Genomic DNA, 18358 nt, shown 5'->3' on the forward strand with positions numbered 1-18358 from the left:
CACTCTTTCCTGCTTACGCAGGGGGTCGGACTCGATGATCTATTGAGGTCCCTTCCGACCCTAGCATCTATGAATCTATGAATCTATGATCCGTCCCCTCCCCTTCCGCCCCCCGGTTTGCAGCATTCAGTGGCCTAAAATGTGCTAATCTGCCCTCTTGACCTACCCACATGAGGCTGGGATACCCCCAGCAATACCCCCAGCTACTGCTACGTGTGTCGGGAGGGGTTTTAAGCCTTCCTCAAAGGCATCGCATGTTGGTTGCAGCCAAGGCTGGGGATTCTGACAGGGCTGTGCCAGTGCCCCTGGGCTTCATGGCTCGAGTTTGGGCTGGGACTTCAACCCGGAGGTTCCTGGCTAGAGGGTCTTGTCCCTCCATTCGGGGTGAGACCGATCGCCACATTTGGGGTCAGGAGGGAATTTTAGCCCAGATTGGTGTGGACTGTGGGGGGTTTTGCCTTCCTCTGTACACATTCACAATCTTTACCGTAGGATCAAGACATTGGCCACTGTGGTCCCCCTGCTTTACGTGTGGCAGGTTAGGGTGTTATGTTTTCTGTTGTGTCAGGGCTGACTGTGTAGTTTGGCTACGAGGTTAGAAAATGGATTTGAATAGGATGGTTTGGATAGGGATGAGCCTCCCTCAGGCAGCGGGTTGATCTAGATGACCTCCGAAGGTCCCTTTCAGCCCTGCTTCTCTGTGACGCTACAACCCATGCGCCACCATGGCCAAGCGTTACATCCGCTGGTGAAGTAAGAAGGATAGGTGAAGAATGGCTCGATATGGTGCAGGCACCTGGCAGGAACACTGAGTTCTCAGTTTAGCCCATTAAATAAATAATTAACTCCTCGAAGCCCTCCTGGAAAGGCTGCTTTGCGGCTGCTGCATCCTGGGCCTTTTTCTTTGCCCCCGCCGGGGATTTCCAGGGCTCCCAAGAAGCCGTAACTCAGTAGAGGGATTACGGCTCCAGCACGCCTCTTCCCATGACCTCATTCACTTCTGCGGGCAGGAGAGAGCAGCTTGGCATAGCTGCAGGGGTCTGAGTGCCAGAGACCAGGGGGCCAGCCTGCAGAGTGGCTATAATAAACCTCAATTCTCCTTTAAACATCTGCTTTAGCTATTTGTCTCCAAACAGCCCCAGCTACAGAACACAGCTTAATCCACATTTGGGGTAAATCCTAGATAAAGGATTAGCCATCCCCAGTTCCTCCTCACTTTCGCTTTGGCAGCACCTTCCTCCCTCATCAAAGTGCAGAGCAGCACCGGGGAGGTTTTCCAGAGATCTCGACAGTCTCCAAAGCAATCCCCAGGACTCACTAGGGATCAAGCTAGCCCCAATGGCCAGGTCCTGCCTTTGATTTATAGCTAATACCTAACAGGCTCTCTTTTTAAGGTGGCAGGTACTTGGCTACTCACACTTGTAATCACAGGCTTGGCTACAGACAGACCGCTGCATGAGGAAACGCATATATACGCCGCTCAGGCTTCCAGCAGAGCCAATCCAAATAGCCAACAGGAATAAAGGACTCATTGGCGGGCTGCATTTGAGTCCTTGCAAGGAGACAGAGACAGCCCCTGCCATTACCCCATCCTGACATCTCCCCACAGGGCGCAGCCTCCTAGTCAAAAGCAGAGGAGGTCTCTCTGGCTGGGGTGCTGAAACTCCAGAGTGGACCAAAGCATGAGCAAATTCTGCCCCTGGGTTTGGAGAGACAGGCTGTAGGGGCTGGTAAATCTTCAGCATCCAGGATTCGAGGCCAGAGACTAGAAATCCAGGGCAACCTACCAAAGAAAACACAAGCCACCAAGCAAACGTTCTCCTTGGCAGTTAACATGCAACCGAACGGCACGCAGCATGTCGGCCCCGGGGAGCTCTGTGATATAATGGAAGTCGGACTCGGGCCAGCACTTGGAATTACATCCTAATTGCACACTGCATTTCACTCGTGCAACCACAGCAGCAGTTAACATGCAATTACATGTCACTGTGTACAAATGACAGTGCAGTTATGGTAACTTTACCAGTTACCAGGAAATTGCACCCACTATGCTAAGAGGTTTTCACTCAAACGTAATTCAAGAACGGGGGGAAAGTTAGTTGAATTGACTAGGACTTGGACAAGCATTTGGTTTTTAGGTCTGGAGTTTAAGCGTCAGCTCAAGGGCCGGTGTCAAGTTTCCGGAGCACTGTAGCATCGTAACGTGGCAAAGGCATTTTTTATGCTTGCATTTATGTGACTGCTGTTCTCCCGGCACACGGCTTTATGGGAGTCTATACCATGTACCTCACGTCATAAAATTTGCAATTTCCTGAAGAAAAGGCTGCATTTCTTATGGAGACTGACAGGTTTCTCTAGTCTTCAGGCCTCGTGCTAAACAGAGCTCCTCTGATGACTTGTTGCAAATGATGTTTGCTGTTAAAGCCACCTCCTTTCAGAGTTGTGCATTAGCCTACCCTAACTCTCTGAAAGATCAGTGATGAATGGGCTGGATGAACCATGCTCATCCTCTGGATCATTTAGGAGCTCTTCCTTCTAAATATTTTCTCCTTCATGGACAGCCTGGGACCGGTCACATAGGGCACTGGTGTTTCAACTCCTAAAACCAACTTACAGAAGCAAGCAGGTTGGTTCCTCATCAGCTGACATCTCTGAATGGCCTTCACAAGCAATTCATTGCAGCCAAAGGGCACTGTTCGCTGCAGAGGGGGACACGGTCATCCCCTTCCCCCCACCCCAAATACAAAAAAAGGCACCTCTGGCTGCTGCTGAAAGTCATTAACCACACTGAGGACCATCCTGAGATGGAATCTGACTACCACATTCTCCAGATGCCTCCTCTGCCTCCAAGCATCATCCCTGAGCTTCGGTCACCTCATTCCCAGCCATGCCAGTTAATCAGGCCCAGCCCTGGGAAAACAGAGAAGCTGAATTGTCAAAGCCTTGAGAGAGGATACAAGGCTGCATTGGAGGCTTCAGGAAGTTCTTAGTGGACAAGGATCCACACCATAACACCTATGCACCATCACTGTACACACGGAAGAGACAAGTTCTGAGGCCAAAGCTGTCTCCAGCCAGGCCTGCCTTGTACACATGCAGTTTGCACTGTGCAAAACAACCAGGCCTCTCCAAATCTCAGGTATTAACTCATCAAGCTTTCCAACACCCCCCATACAACTCGGGTCATGAAGTGGCCACTAAGACTTAGGCCTACAGTTCCTTTGTAGGCACAGGCTGTGCCCACAGACAAGGTGACCAGATAGACTAGATAAACACCTACTCCTGAACGTGGGAGGATGGGGGACTCCCCTGGGGCCCTGCCAGAGCCAAGCTGCTGGCTCAGGGTAGGGGGAAGATATAGATCAGGCCAGGGGAGGATATACAGAAGACTCCGGTCTCCAGAGCCCTCAGCCCAAGCACTTCCCCTGAGCTCCACAATTAACTCCAAACCTTTCACACCGCAGAAGATTATTGACATGAGATACTCGCCCCTTTGAAGCCACTATGGCTCTTGGGGTAAATAAGCATTTGGGGATATTTTTAAAAGTGAAGCATTGATCAAGCCAGCTGCAATAGCTCTTCTGTAAGAGCGTACTCCAGCAGCAAAGCTCTGTATCACACACAGAGGAGACGATGGCACTCTACCGCTTACATTGCTGCTACAATGGAAAATGCGGGGCTACAGTTCCATTACGGAGAAGAAAGTCATTTACTAAGGGATGGCTCTCTTTTTGAAAAGTAAGGACACTTTTATGGAAAGCTGCTGAGTTTTACCTTGGAGGTGACTGCGTTTCCAGAGTGCACAGAAAGATCTCGGTGTAATTCAGTACATTTTCCGGTTAGGCGCTCAGGACAATGATGAGAGAGGCATTAGACCAAGAACAGAAAAAACCCTATGATTTAATATTGGTATTATGGTAGGGCCTAGAAACTCTTGTTAATGCTGACCCCTTTGTGCCAGGTGCTGTACAAACTCCAAGAAGTTTATCAGCCAAGCGTAATCCTCTCACCTCCTCATGCCCACCGTAATTACCTAATGCACTTCAAAACTCTTCAGGATAAAGTATATTTTATTTCATTAAACACTAAAAGATATGTGGCCCCGATCTTGATGCAGCAGAAAAGAGGCACCTAAAATGACCTGTTCTGGCTTTGATTGCTTCCCTGCACATGCTAGTAGGCGAGGGGCTAAAACCTGGCAAGATGCTGAGCTTTTCCTGGAAGCTGCTGTGTATTGCATCTCCCAGTAAATGACACCTGGGAAATGGCAACAGTTGGTGGCTCCCAGCACCCAGCACAACGGAGCCCAGATGTGTCCCAATGCCAGAACCACAAGAGATTTGCTGCTGAATTACAATGACTATAATTATTATTTTGTTACACAGGCACAATTATCATTTGGGCTGCAAAGTGCCACGCACGCCAACAGTGCTATATAAATTAAACAACAATGCTGTTTTGCATTCAGAAAACACCTTCACCCAGTGATCCCAGAGCTGCTTAAAGGCATTAATTAAACCTCGCAACAGTGCTGGTAAAGTAAACTAAGTGCTGCAGTGAAGCTACATGTATGTGCGATTGCTCTTTTATGGGGAGAAATACAGCAGTTTGGCTGCATGTCAAAGGCCCCGTATGGCTAACAAAGAATGGAGATTCTCCTTTAGCTCAAGTGGGCTAAGGGAGAGGGAGAACTGAATTCTATCCAGTGCTGCCATCAAACTGAAGACGAATTAAAAAAAACCACTGGTTTTCACCAAAAATAAATAAATAAACAAACAAGTGACAGTGAAACCAACTAATACCATGAAAATAAAAACTCCCATTTACTCCCTATCAGCATTTAAGGAATTCAGAGCACTCTTGCCGGTGAAGTATAATTTCACTCGAGCCGTTAAGCCCAAACTCGGCCTGCATCTAGGAGCAGGACTGTATGGGGAAAGCTGCAGTGGACTGCTTTCAGCAGCAGTGCCCCAGCAATTACATTCACGTGCCTCTTGGCTCAGGTTTTCGGCCAGTCTCCCCCCTCCATCGGTAAGTAATGGGTCATTCCCTTATTAACAAGAATGCATTTAGTACTCCCTCCTGATCTCGCCATGCTCCCTTCTCTCGCTGGTCACGTCCCTCTGTACTCAAGAGTGCGCCTGGATAATATCACTTGTTTACAGGATAAATCAGCTGAACAAATCCTATTATATTTTGGAATACTGACAGCAACATGGTCCTGACATTGAAACAGGGAAAACATTACATTGTTCCTCCTGATCTAATGTCACCCAAATGGTCCATCTGTTATGCCAACTTCCCCACGTTACTGAGAAAACAGATCTCTCAGTCTCTTGCATAAGAGCCATTGATTTTAGGATATGCACACACACGTCTATACACGTGTTTGGAGTAGCTAGCCCCTCCTGTGTTTACGAGGCATCCGGTGTACTGTCTCCATAGTACCTACAACACCGCAGGAAAGAAATCACTAGGCTGAAACAAGTAATGGTTCCCACACATAAACAGCTGATGGAGCTGGGGACCCCATAACGAATCTGTGATCGCCCAGTGGCACTATTAGATCAATGATATGCATGTGCACGATGGAGGGCACGAGCAAGAACCCCAGTGTTTTCCCAACAATAATCCCAGCGTGAGACCTCTGCTACCAGAGGTGAAGGGAAACTCCTGGAGGTGGCAGGATTAGCACCTAGCACCTTCTTGGGGAAGGGTCCTGGAGACAGATCTGCTGCTGTGCAAAGTCAGGCACGGACAGAGTCTTGTTCTTCAGCAAAAGCTGCAAGGCTGCTCTCTCATCCCATGCCATTAAAGGAGCAGCGCTGGGGTTGTGGCTAATTGGAGCTCAGGACACCTGGTTTCAATTCCCCGGTCCATCACGATTTGGGGCATATTGCTTGTGTACATCTGCAGGGCACAGTGCAGCCCTGCAATACCTGAGCTGACTCTGGAGCCAAAGGCAGGATAGCTGTGCCAGACAAATCAGCCTGGGCACACTGCCATGCTAATGCAGCTATCCCAGCGCTATGACCCGAGCTCGTCTCCCTCCACATCCCCTCCACCTCTGTTCAGCTGCAAGACATGGATCGTAGACTTTCCTTTCCCTGGGGGACCTCCACCTGTGCTGCTGTCATGATAATAATGAGGATGGAGTTTGTGCGATTTGAGGAAAGCGTCCTGTGTACTGAGCCATACGTGGCAACGCCACAGGTGCACCCCAACGCGACAAAGGCAGATGCTTTTATCAGGCAGCTGCCAGCCCGTGGACACGTAAGCTGCTGCTTTAAATGTTTAGTCTCCAATCCTACCCTGGCTTTCCTCCTACATGACTCCATTTAAGCCAGGTGAGTGGCAGAGGGTGCAAGTGAGGGCAGGATTTGGCCTGAAGGGAGAAGCTGAAGTCAAAAAGCATCTTGACCTCTTTTCTCCACCGGGCTGCGGTTGTGCAAACTCCAATGCACTTCTACCCCAAGACCAGCCGGGCTTTAAATAACACCCAGCTGCTGTGCGTAGCCCGAGTTGCTTTGCTCCTGGCTCTTCTCAGGCTGTTGGATTCAGCTTGCCTTTTTAAAATAAATAAATAAATAATAATAATAACAACAACAACAATAAAGCTCTTACATAACTATTCCCTCCACCCCCCACCCCAGCCTCAATCTTGCAAGGCAATATCACGAGGAGGCAACGTGAGGTCAGGCTTGGGAAGCGGTTGATTACTGGGCATGTAAATGAGCGCAGGGAGAGCGTATGGAGCCCGCCGAAAAGACAGACAGCTCTGCCGCGTGTGACGGGGCCGCGTGGCCGCACACAAGACAGCCCGGGTTCCCGGCAGCCGAGGCAGCAGGGCTCAGCTTCCGCACAGCACATTGCGTTGGCTCCAGCTGCCAAGATGAGCTCAGCAAAGCCACCCTCCGCTCTGCCCTCCTGCCCGAGGCGCTGCCACCATCCCGCTCCAACCCAGTCCCCCCCCAGCGCGGCACAGAGCCCATGTGGTCTCTGGAGTACGAGGGGATGCAGAGGGAGCCAAGCGGAGGCCTAAAATATCACAGACAAAACAGTTACAGCAAGGAGCCTTTGCCTGCTCTCCCCTCAATGATGGTTTTGTGCGTGAGGTCAGCAAGAAGCCAGGAGAGGAGGCGGCAGATTTTTGGCAACGGCCCATTTAAGGCGACAGCGGACATCTATATTTGGGTGGTTAATAACTACACTCAAAAAGGAACAGGGTCTGGAGCTTGACTGGCTTCTTTTCTTTAAAAGTAACACAGGGATTTGGGGGAGACTGGGTGGGAAGCAGGAACGTGCCGGGTGGCTGAGCCAAACTCGACACAGTCTGCGTACTGAGGGGTGCTTTGTGCCCAGGATTGTACTGAAACACCCGAGGCAACAACCTTTCTGTGCAACTTGGCCCTGATTCAGCAAAATGCTTAGGCACGTGCTTCCAATTAAGTAGGTGCTTAAGTGCTTTTCCACATCAGGGCTGTATACAGCAGTTTTCACCCCTGGTTCTTGCAGAGTGTTGCAGAGGTTTGGGAAGTACCGTGTTCCCCCTGGAATCAAGTAAAAGAATAGGGGAGTGCCCATGCAAAGGACTGGATGTCAGGTTAGTGTCACCAGTGCCACCCTGCAGTGGTTGAGGTGGCCTCCTGTGACCAGAAACCTGAGCAGGACTCAAGCCAGGTCCACACCGCAGGATCTGGCTGGCATAGCTGTGTCCACTGTGGTTGTGAAGAGATCGCACCCCTTTGCCAAGCCAGTAATGCCAGCCAGCTCCCCAGTGTGGACGCAGCCCTGCTGACAGAAGGTGGCGTTCACCAGCTTTGCTAATGCTCTGTGAGGAGGTGGTGTGCAAGGATGCCAATGGAGAAACCCCTCCTGTAAGCATGTCCTTCCCCAGCAACGCAGACACAGCTACAATGGCAGAGCCCCTCTCCGACTGAGCCGAGCACTTACAGTGTTAATACAACAGTTATGGGATTAATAAAAGCTCTGGGTCCTTTTCAGAGGGCTGCCTAAGCGTGGCAAAGGCTTTGCCCAAGCTCATAGCACCCCAGACCCAATGCTCACATAACTCCCCGCCAAACAGCCCTTGTCTGCTTCATAACTTGTGTGCCTGCCCCTGAGTGCATTAACTAATTAACCTACACAGGAAAGGGGAGGCAAGTACCTCCGGCCTTACTCTGTACATCCAGAGAAGGGCAGCGACTTGCTCAAGACCATCAGGACTGGAAGAATGGAGCCACTCCAGACTGGCTCTCCTTCTGCAACACCAGAGTAATGGCCTCCAACTCCTACCTAGCATCGTCCAGCCATAAATCTCACGTGCTTTGCAAAACAAAGGGCCATTTACTCCTCTTTTCCAGACAGTGAAACTGAGGAGCAGGGAAGGGGTCCAAGCTCATAGTGTAGGTCAAGGGCCAAATTCAGAGTAGAAACCAAGTAGCCAGAGTCCCATCCCACTACCCCCATGACTAAGCTGCCAGTCTGCTCCAGCTAGCACCCAGCATTGAGGTGAAACTGGTACCACCTTCAGCCTCATTTGCAAGGCTAAGCAAATGCTTCTGACAGACTGCATCCCCGCAATGCATTCCAGCACCCACCACTCTCATGGTATAAAAAAGACCGGTTGCTTTCTCTTGCTATCTCCAGTGAACTTAGTTTGGAGCCTGTTAGCTCTATGCCTTCCATGGTGCATACATAGTTGATTCTTTCCTTGCCTTGCCTGTAAGTTGAAGGGAGGAGCTCTGAAAGCATGACTAAAAGTTGGCTGGGGAGGGGAGTCCTTAAGCATGCAGTGTTTTTTTTATGAACTCCCCCATTCAACTCTCCGCAGTTGTTCCAGATGACAGGTCTCCCAGATCTGAAGGCGGAAATAGAAATGTTCCAGTGTGGCGCTCGCTGTTTTTTTGCTGAGGATGGTCCACGGAGATTTAGGATGATTGAAGGGGGTAAAATGTGGAGTAATGACATGAAACAAAAGTAGAATTTAAAAAACGTACAAGGGGAATGTTCCCCAATGGTGAGATCATGGCAGAGTCTAGATTACTCTGTCACCAGGCCCCAGGTCTCGTATGAGCAGGCATTAACCCAGAGACCTTTGCATCTGAAAACACAAGCCTCTGCAGCTTGAGTTGAAAGAGGGACTCCAGGATCAGCAGATGCCAACCTGTGTGCATGGCCTGGCTCCTGGGGGGGAAACAAACTGCCCAACAATGAGTGCAGGTTACAGCCCCAGCTGGGGAAATCTACCCCAAACAGCCCCCCTTGTGAACAGGGACATGTGCAGCTGCAATGGAGCTGACTGGCTACTCAGCAGTCTGCACATGCAGTTCACAACCCAAGGGTGCAGCTCCCACCAGCATGAAAGCGAGGACCCAATGAGCTGCATGAAGAGGCTAGAGCCTGGCACCGAGGCAGAGGACATGAGTCTGTGCATCCTTTCTGGGTGAGTCTGGTACATCCTATGGGTACAGGAATGCCACTGCCGGGTGCAGGGACAGCCCCATTTCTTTATTATAGCAACAGCTTCCCTGTAGTTTCCACAGGAAACGGCTTTTCCCAATGCACTAATCAAGCATTAGTTCACCTCCAGCCCTCACCTGATGGGGAAAAGCTATGGATGGAGGCCACAGAAACTGGAGCTGCAGCAATTTCTCCCCGCCTCTTGAGATGCTATTCTTCCCACCACCGCTGTCCCTTGTTATAAGAGATGCTGTTTTGCAGTCAGAAAGAGCCAGACAGGACACCTGACTGTCAGATAAGGAAGTTAGACAAGTATCCGCTCCACACACCAGTTGGCTATTCAATGGGTGGGACGCTTACCTAAGATTCAGAAGACCCCAGTGATACTCCCGACTCTGCTACAGCCCTACTATGTGACCCTGGAAAGGTCATTTTCCTGTGCCTCAGTCCCCTCTTCAGTAAAATGAGGACAACAATACCATATTTACTCATATACCATATCCACCTTTCCCCCCCAAAAAAATCAACCCTCCAAAACTGGGGTGCATGCCTTAACCAGAGAAACTAATATTTCTTCACTGACTTTGAAGCATGGAGGAATAGAAGCATGGAGACACTTTGCTCTACTGCTGCCAAAATGGCTCCCACTTCTCTCTGGCCCAGCAAGTCATGGGGGTGGTGGGAGAGGAATATAGCATTAACTGTCTCAGACATTAAGGAATTTGCATTAGCTACTGATTGTAGCTACTGACCCCAGTGGTCTTTCCTGCCCAGAGCAGGGGGGCTGGGCCTGACATTCCCATGAGGTCTCTTCCGGCCCTAAACTTCTGTGAATCTGTCAATCTGTACACGATAGCTTGTGCCTGAAGGTTCAGTCGAGCTCGCTCAGGGCAAGTGAAGCTGCTGAACATGGTTTTTTTCAGGAACTTTATATAAAGAACGATTTACAGTAAAAACTAACAGTCCTGCTATTGCCCTTGCAGGGGTCAGGGCCAAGACATTTTGCTCTCCTGCCACACCAGGAAGTTCCTGCTGCCTCACCCAAACTGTCTCCCAGGAAGTCACACTCCCTGGACACGCTGTTTCCAGGAGGACTTAGTCTACGTCATACAGTTGGCCATGACTCTATAGGGGAAAAAAGACTTTTCCCATTCTGCCTTCTAAAAACAAGGTGTGCGTGTCTTATTTGGGGAGACGTGATATGCAAGTAAAGATGGTACTTTTATTTTTGCTAACCTGCTTGGGGGGTTTTGAAGGACAAGCCATACCTCTCTGCATGAGGTTATCACAATTAATGCAGATAATTTTCCCTACAGGCGAAGGTCAATCCAAGCTGGCAGCCCACAGAAGAAAAGATGAACAGTGATATGGATAAAATTCAAAGCCACCAGCTTGGTCACAGCTGCGCTGAACTTGGACATTCAGGGCAACAGCAGAGGTGCAACTCACTTCCACTTGTGCCCCTATTCCTTAATTTGCTGCAGGGGTTATGATGCATGCTAGCGGAGGGTGGTGATGCACACACCAGTCATCCCGTTAGAAGACCATACTCTTGTATAGTACAGTCCAGAGGAGGGAGAGGATGTTGGTGTCACTGCCATGTAAGCAAAGTGCAGAGAGGAAAAATGACATGTTGGGCACACACAAAAGGCTCCTGGAAGAGCTGAAATAAAACCCAAGTATCCTCACTACCACCCCCCCCGAGCTGAAGCCATAAAGCTTCAATCTGACTCTCATACCTTGGCTTCTACCACCAAGCTGGGAGTGTCTTTGGGCAGCTAAACCACCCATCAGATAACAACCCAGATGGCTCTGACCAACCACCACCCCATGCCCCACCACAATAAAGTGCTGGGAAAGAGGGCCCAACAAGGGCAAAGCTGTCTGTTGGGTCATCAACTCAGAAAACGTTTTTCCCCACCCCTCCCCACCCCAAGTGAAAGCACTGCCATGAAAAACAGGAAGAGATTGAATACAGTAATTTAAACAGTCAAACTCCATTTCCTGCCAAAAGAAAAAAGAAATACACATGAAAGGCAGAAGCCAGGCAATGGCTGGGGACGGGTGCTTGATTATCTTGGACAGATACTTCACTAGATTATCCCGCTGGAAGCTACAGAGGTGACACCTTTTCATTTAAGGGACTCGGCTTTGTTAGGCAGCAGTTCATAAAGCGGGGCCTGCGAAAAGAGGAATCCAATCAGGCGGATGAAAAGACCTGGATCTGAGATAACGAGACCAGAGAGCGGGATGAGTTGCTAAGCCTACTCTTCTGCTCGCTGGACCAGCAAGGGCTGACCTGGGAGAACCTGCTGCATTACAGACATGACGTTTAGGGTTTCATTCGCAACCCAACACCCAGTCAAGGATATCTGCTCCCTTCTCCCAAGAAGCTCCATGCTACACCAGTCCTGTCTTCTCAAACATCCAGAAGGCATTGCATCTGCCCCTAATATCCCAGGATGGCAGACCCCCCTCCTGTTCCCAGCCCCAATGGAAGAGGAAAGGTTCCCCTAAAGATACCCTATACTGCCAAACAGGATGAGAGCAGCACACGGCTCTTTCAGGTGACCTCCCTTGCAGAAGTCTACCCTGAGGGGTGCTGGCTGACCCTTTAGGAGTGACCCGCTGAGACTTGAATGACGGCAAGGCAGAGAAAGAGGATGCTCAAAGACATGCCCCCTCCCCCCCCACTAGTGCTTTTTTAATATAACACACCTGCATTTTGCAGGAAGGCTGGCCCAGCTTAGAGGACACCAGTCTGGCTTTTGGGAGGGACACTGTAGCCTGGATTAGACATTCAGCCTCTCCGCATCTCCATTCTCCCATGGGAAGAATGGCACTGCCCTACCTCCTGCTGGGGGAAATGTCATGAGGATAAATATGTTCACGAACGTAAGGCACATGGGTCCTACAAGGTTAGAGGCCATAAGCACCCAAGACAGAGATACCAGATGCATCTGAAACCTGCAGGAATCCACTATGTCCATCCACACATGCATCCCATACCTGTTATTACAGGGGACTTCCCAGCCCGAGCAATGCAGCACCATAGACTCACATCCCTCCTGTGACTACAGTCAAAGAAGATGCAATGCTTCTTGACTCCCTGTCCTTCAAACTTTGGCAGGAAACTGGACAATATTTACATCATTTGAGACAATGAGAACCTTTCACCGCTTTAAGAAAGGCCCTGTTTTTTGGGCATTCCACATTGTTGCTCGCTTTATTTTTTCCCAAAATGTTTTCAAAATTTCCTGTTTACAAAAAAAAAAAAGAAACCAGTCTCTGCATCCTGCAAAGCTGGGTTTGCCAGGAGGGGGAGGAATATCTCAGTGATATTGGGACAGTAGCTTCTCTAAGAAAAAAGATTAAACATCCACTAATACAATTGTAACGACCAAAATATGCTGAAAAACCCCCGATTTCCTTGAGAAATTCTTCCATTTCCAGAAGATGCCATTCTTCTCCCACTTGAAAGATGAATTTTCATTTCTACCCAAGAGGACTTTTACAATCTTTTCTCCAATGCCTGATGAAGGGGGTTTGTGGCCAAAAGTTTGCAATTAAAGAAGTTTTTTTTTTGCAAAAATCTTGTTGGAATAACAAAAGAAATCATCTCTACTGTGAGCCCCGACTGCTTTTTCCTCTAGATCAATATGACTATGACCTGGATACCATTCTTCTCCCAACCCTTTTCAGTGGAAATGCTCTGGCCAGCTCTACTGTGCAGCAATGCGGTGGGCTGTGTCCAAGCACTGTGCTGCACCGCGGAGGTGGCTGCATCTCTCTGACAGGTGATGCAATTCCTCAGCATCTTGGGGTCCAACATGCTCCTCTAATGCAAGCTCTCATCATCACGTATGTTCAAGGTGCTGACAAATGGGAAACCCCGATGGGCTTATCTATATCACATGAGCAAACTAAGACCAGTTTGGAAAGCAACTGTGGGGTTATAAAAACAGATAGGTCTTCCCTGATTTGTGCTGAGGATTAAGCAGTGGTTTACTGATGAGGGGAAAGGAGGCACTGAGAACCTTCCCTTCATCCTTCCCATCTGGGAAAAAACTCTACTTTGCAGGGGGGGCTGCTGCAAACACACTGCTTGTGGTTTCTCTCATCCCTGCCGCTCCCATACACACGTCCGAGAAGCCTAGATGGATCCTCCGCCTCCAACCTGATCTGCAAAGCAGGCTCACTCTATCAGAGCACTTTAAGATCCCGGCATCTTCTGCCGTAGGGTGAGAGCAGGAGGCAGGATATGCTCAGACTGCCTGAGGCACAGCCCTGACAAGCTCAGCCCAGCTGGTACCCTAGCAGGTACCAGGTTTCAGCCTGCGCAATGCTCCCCTTCCCATGCTAGTATGTGTGCACCTGCTGCACTCTATTGCAATGACATGCGTGAGAGCCTTAGATTTGCTGCAAATTCCTTGCTGCCTCATTAGGAAAAAACAAATAACACCTATATGATAGTACAATAGCCTGAACCTATGGCTCCCAGAAGCACAGGGGTGCTGCTGGAGGGTTTGGAAAGGAGCATGGGTCTGGCAGAGGTCTCCCAGGCCAACGAATCCAGCCCTCCATAGTTGAGAGCATCTGTTGCCCCAAAGGGTCCTGAAAAAAGAGACACAAGAATGAGAGAAGGTCCAGAGAAGAGCAACAAGGATGATTAGCAGTACGGAGGGGCTTCCATATAAGAGACTAAAGAAGCTAGGCCTGTATCTCTTGAGCGTGGGAGCGAGAAGCACGGCCTTTGATTCAGAACTTCCTGGACCTTTAATCCTAGAGGCTGCAAATGGGGGAAGAACAGTGGAAAAAACCCATGTCGTAGCCAGTTTGCTCTCTTTTGGCATCGGTGCTCTGCTCCCGTGCAACACAGGATTGGGCAGGATGGACCTATGGTCAGACTCACTAAATGGCAATTCTTACGAACTTAAAATCGCCACTTTAGACCCTCACCCATGATGACAAGGAAAATACCCAAGAACCAAGAATGCCCTACAGCATGCCATGGGGAGAAGCCATGGGACAAGGGCACTGCCAACACACCCGCAGGGGAGTCATTAGTTAATATAAGAAGATCAGAAGATCCCTCTGCCACTGTGGGAGAGCACAAACATCAAGACCAAGACTGGGCCAGGACCCCTAATAGACATTACTCAGCCTTCCTCCACCAACAGAGATGCATTTAACACCTGCTCAAAACCAGGGGAAGCTGCAGTGGTGTGAGCAGGGGCTTCAGCGGGGAGGGTCTGTAGCACTGAGATCGGCACTGCAGGTGCCTGGCTCTAGCAGGGCAAATCACCAGCGCAGATACAGCCATACTGCGAGGTCTCTCCCAGATGAAGAAGTAACTTCATCACTCCCAGATGAAGGAGTAACTTTGCAGCCACTCCCGTGTATCAAAGGACCACACTTCCCAGCTGAGAGGCAGGGCTCTACCCGTCTCGTTCAAGCTACTGCCGTCGACAGGGCTGCTCATGCAGCGATGAGTCACTCAACTGCAGGCTGCCAGAGTCAGGTGCATGGCAATCACCAAAATCGGGTCCATCCCACAAAGATCACAAAGCACTTTCTTGAGCAGAGGGAGCCTAAGAACCGCTCTACACACACAGACATGGGAGCACAAAGATGCTGAGACAGAAACCCCTGCCCAGCCCCGAACCCTGGGGGCTAATGCAAATCAAACCCAGAAATCACTCTGGGCCCAGTCCTTCTCCCACTGGAAGCAACGGGAGCTTTGCCTCTGGCTTGGATCAGCACAGGATAGGGTAGAAGAAATCCAATGCAGAGGGGCTCAATTCTCAGGCCCACTGCAGTGTCCTGGGGAACTCGTGCCCATACCCAGACCCCTCAACACTGCCAGAGGAAGAGGTCATCAGGCCAATGGAAATGAAGTCAAATGACACTCCTCTGCCACAGAAGGCGTGAAGGCACTGCTGTATATCGGGTCCCCACATGGGCACTGGTTTGCAGGGTGGTGGAAACACTGTGTTTTTCCATTTTCCCTTTGCTTAGACTTGAACTTACTTTTGCTTGAAAGGGCTAATTAAGGAGGAAAATCAAAGCACGGGTCTGACTGTTACAGGGCGCCCAGTGCAACACATGCCATAACCAGGATTACTCTGTGGCCCATCAAAAGGCTGCAACACGCTGCTTGGACTGGCACCAGGTACTTCTGCACACTTGCAGATTACACCAAGCCGAAGTAAGACAAGCCCTTTTGTGGGTCAGAGAACACCCTCACCCTTCCTGAATTCTCTCCTCAGATCTTTTAGGCTCTAACCTCGCTCCTCAAGCCAGCCCTTACTTTTGCAGAACAGAGACAATGCAGAGTTGGATATGGGCAGGACAACTGGGGATTTCAGTAGGTTAATGTTGAATGCCTCATATCCCTGGAAGGCACCAAATCACATTTTTACAAAGCTTGCAAAATAGTGCAGACTCAGCAGTCATTGAGATCTGGGTCTGAAAGCTTTAGACAACGGAAACGAAACAGAGATTATGTGTTACTTGAGAACCATTTAAATTCAGACTCGTGCTAGTCCTTTGCAGAGTTTAGGATTTCACCAAGTCAAATTGTAGACTAATCGTAACAGGAGGATCCCCCCTGACGATCACAATGCACCACGCACTCATTCATGAATAAACACAGTAATCCTGGGAGAGAAGAAATCTATATTCTCCTCTTTTCACAAGGGGGGAAACTGAGGCAGGAAGAGGTTCAGTGGGGTTGCATGGTGAGCTGGAGGCAAAACAGATCCTGCTAGCCCCCTCGCTCTTAGCTGCGTGCTGCGATTGTTATGCCATGCTGAACACGCTCCTGGCATAAATAAGCACGCGGAGAAGTTAAGCTTGGCTGGCTAGACATGAGACTTACCGCACTACTACAGGGAATGTCCTTGACTTTGAGCCATGCCAGATCTAACGTCCCCTCTCCCCTGTAGCAGGACTGCAGCCTCTCCTTGATGCGGTCATTAATCTTTTTCAGGACAAAGATGCAGAGAGCAGACTCATCCAGCGATTTCATTTTCCTCTTCTGCCCCTTGGTGAAGACTGTGAAGAGGATATCAGCATCTTGGCTGACACCCAAGGACCTGGCCAAGATGGCTCCCGCCTTGGACAAGTAGGCTGCCTGGAGCAGCCGGTACTCCACCCCATTCTTTTCGCAGCCAATGGGCACCTCGACGTAGGAATTAAAGGCTGTGTCCTCCTTGCAAAGCCGGACCAGCTTGGAGGTGTAGACCTGCTCCTTGGTGGTAGAGCCTGGCGGGGAGATCATCTCTGGCTGCAGGGTCAGGAAGTAGACAAAGTTGCCGCTGCTGAAGCCATAGATATAGTAGATGTCAAAGTCAGGGATGATGGTGAATGTGTCCGAGGGGATCTTGATCATGGAGGCCACAAACTCGTCATGAAAGACATAGGCAAACATCCCGTCGGCCTCAGAGTTCTTGGTTAGCTTCCGGCTGGAGATGGTGGGGAAGTACTCTGGCTTGCCATCCACAGCGGTGGCGATGAACAGCTTGTCATCCATGTTGCTGTAAGAAACAATGACTCCGAAAACAGAGCCACTCTCGTTCACCCCAGAGAGGTAATGCTCCTTCTTGTGGAAGGGCTCTCCCAACTTGAAAAGGTCATCCAGCCTCAAGAGCTTGCAGATCCCCTGGTAAAGGCTTCCACAGGCTATCAACCTGTTCTCCTTATAGTCTATGAGGAGCATCTTGTTGATGTTGTTGGTGGGAGTCAAGGGCTCATTGCAGGTTTGGACTACCCTAGGGGGATAACACTTGGGGTTATCATCATCCGGACCGGTCTGGTGCGTCACCAAGACCTTCAGGTCACTGGAGAGTTTGTAGATCCTGTTGACAGCTCCCAAGTAAATATGTCCAGTTCTTTCATCCACCACCAAGTGGTTAAAAGTCCCCTCTGCCTGCTCACTTGTAAAGGTGATGAAGGGTCTCTTTGGGTGAGGCGGCTGTTGCCTGGCAAAAGACCATGTCATGGTGGACAGGAGGAGGTGGGAAATCAGGCAAGTCCATTTCCACGTGGCTGCCGACATGGTTAGCAAGATTTGTATTCCCAAAGGATGGAGGATTCAGAGCCACTAGCAATTTCAAAGCACCAGTCCCCTGGCAGATCTTGTCCTACAAGCGAGAGAGAGAAGAAAGCAAAATGTTATCACAACGGAGTATTTTCCCTCCTCCTTCCTTCACAACCAAACTATCATCAGAGCATATTTAATTGCTAATCCTCCCTTTCTCATCTTTGAGCTCCCTTCACAAAACAGCACAAAGGAAACACCCCTGAAAGAGCTGCTGGAAGTCCAGGCAGAAATCGTGCACCAGAATAATAACCAGCCACACACACACGCAAACACACCACAGTGTGGTAGATGGATTAGTTTGAGTTGTCTTTTGATACAACTCTGAAGCCCTGGCTTTGAGCGGTGTCCCATCGGGCTAGAAACCATCCCCGCATCCCAAGGGTCCAGCTAAACTAACAAGACAGAGAAGTTAAGGATTCATCTCCCTCCCCTTGAGAGCACAGGGATATTCAGGGCCTTGCCCCACGCAAACACAGAGTAAATGGGAGAACAAAACCTAGTTCTCTTCTACTCCCGTCCACTTTAACCACCAGGCATCCTCCACCTGTAGCAGAGAAGAAAAGCCACCCTGTCACCAGACCGAAGAAAGGGAGGCAGGGATCACTGAGCACATTTCGGTATTTAAGGACAGTAAAGTCCAAAGGCCCATGAACTGCAAATAAAACATCCTTGGTGTTGCTGCTTTCCATACAGTAAAAGAAGACACACAGAGACTCCCTAAGGAAAGGAGTTTCCTGCCCCTGTTCTTACCCAAACCCCCTAAAAGCTGAAATGGCTTTTAACCGTGTAAAG

The 18358-nt window shown here is 49.7% G+C and overlaps 1 protein-coding gene across 1 annotated transcript in view; it reads right to left on the reverse strand.

Annotated features, from left to right (window-relative positions):
- The window catches only part of PLXNA4 (plexin A4), a 506929-nt gene extending 489327 nt beyond the window's left edge, over positions 1-17602 (reverse strand). The window contains exon 1 of the mRNA XM_019543765.1: positions 16343-17602. Coding sequence (XP_019399310.1) covers positions 16343-17521 — 1179 coding nt within the window. The 5' untranslated portion in view covers positions 17522-17602. The remainder of the gene's footprint in view (positions 1-16342) is intronic.
- Positions 17603-18358: the final 756 nt, after the last annotated feature.

This window comes from Crocodylus porosus, unplaced genomic scaffold (genome assembly GCF_001723895.1).
Source record: "Crocodylus porosus isolate Cpor-Errol unplaced genomic scaffold, CroPor_comp1, whole genome shotgun sequence".
Lineage (NCBI taxonomy): Eukaryota > Metazoa > Chordata > Crocodylia > Crocodylidae > Crocodylus > Crocodylus porosus.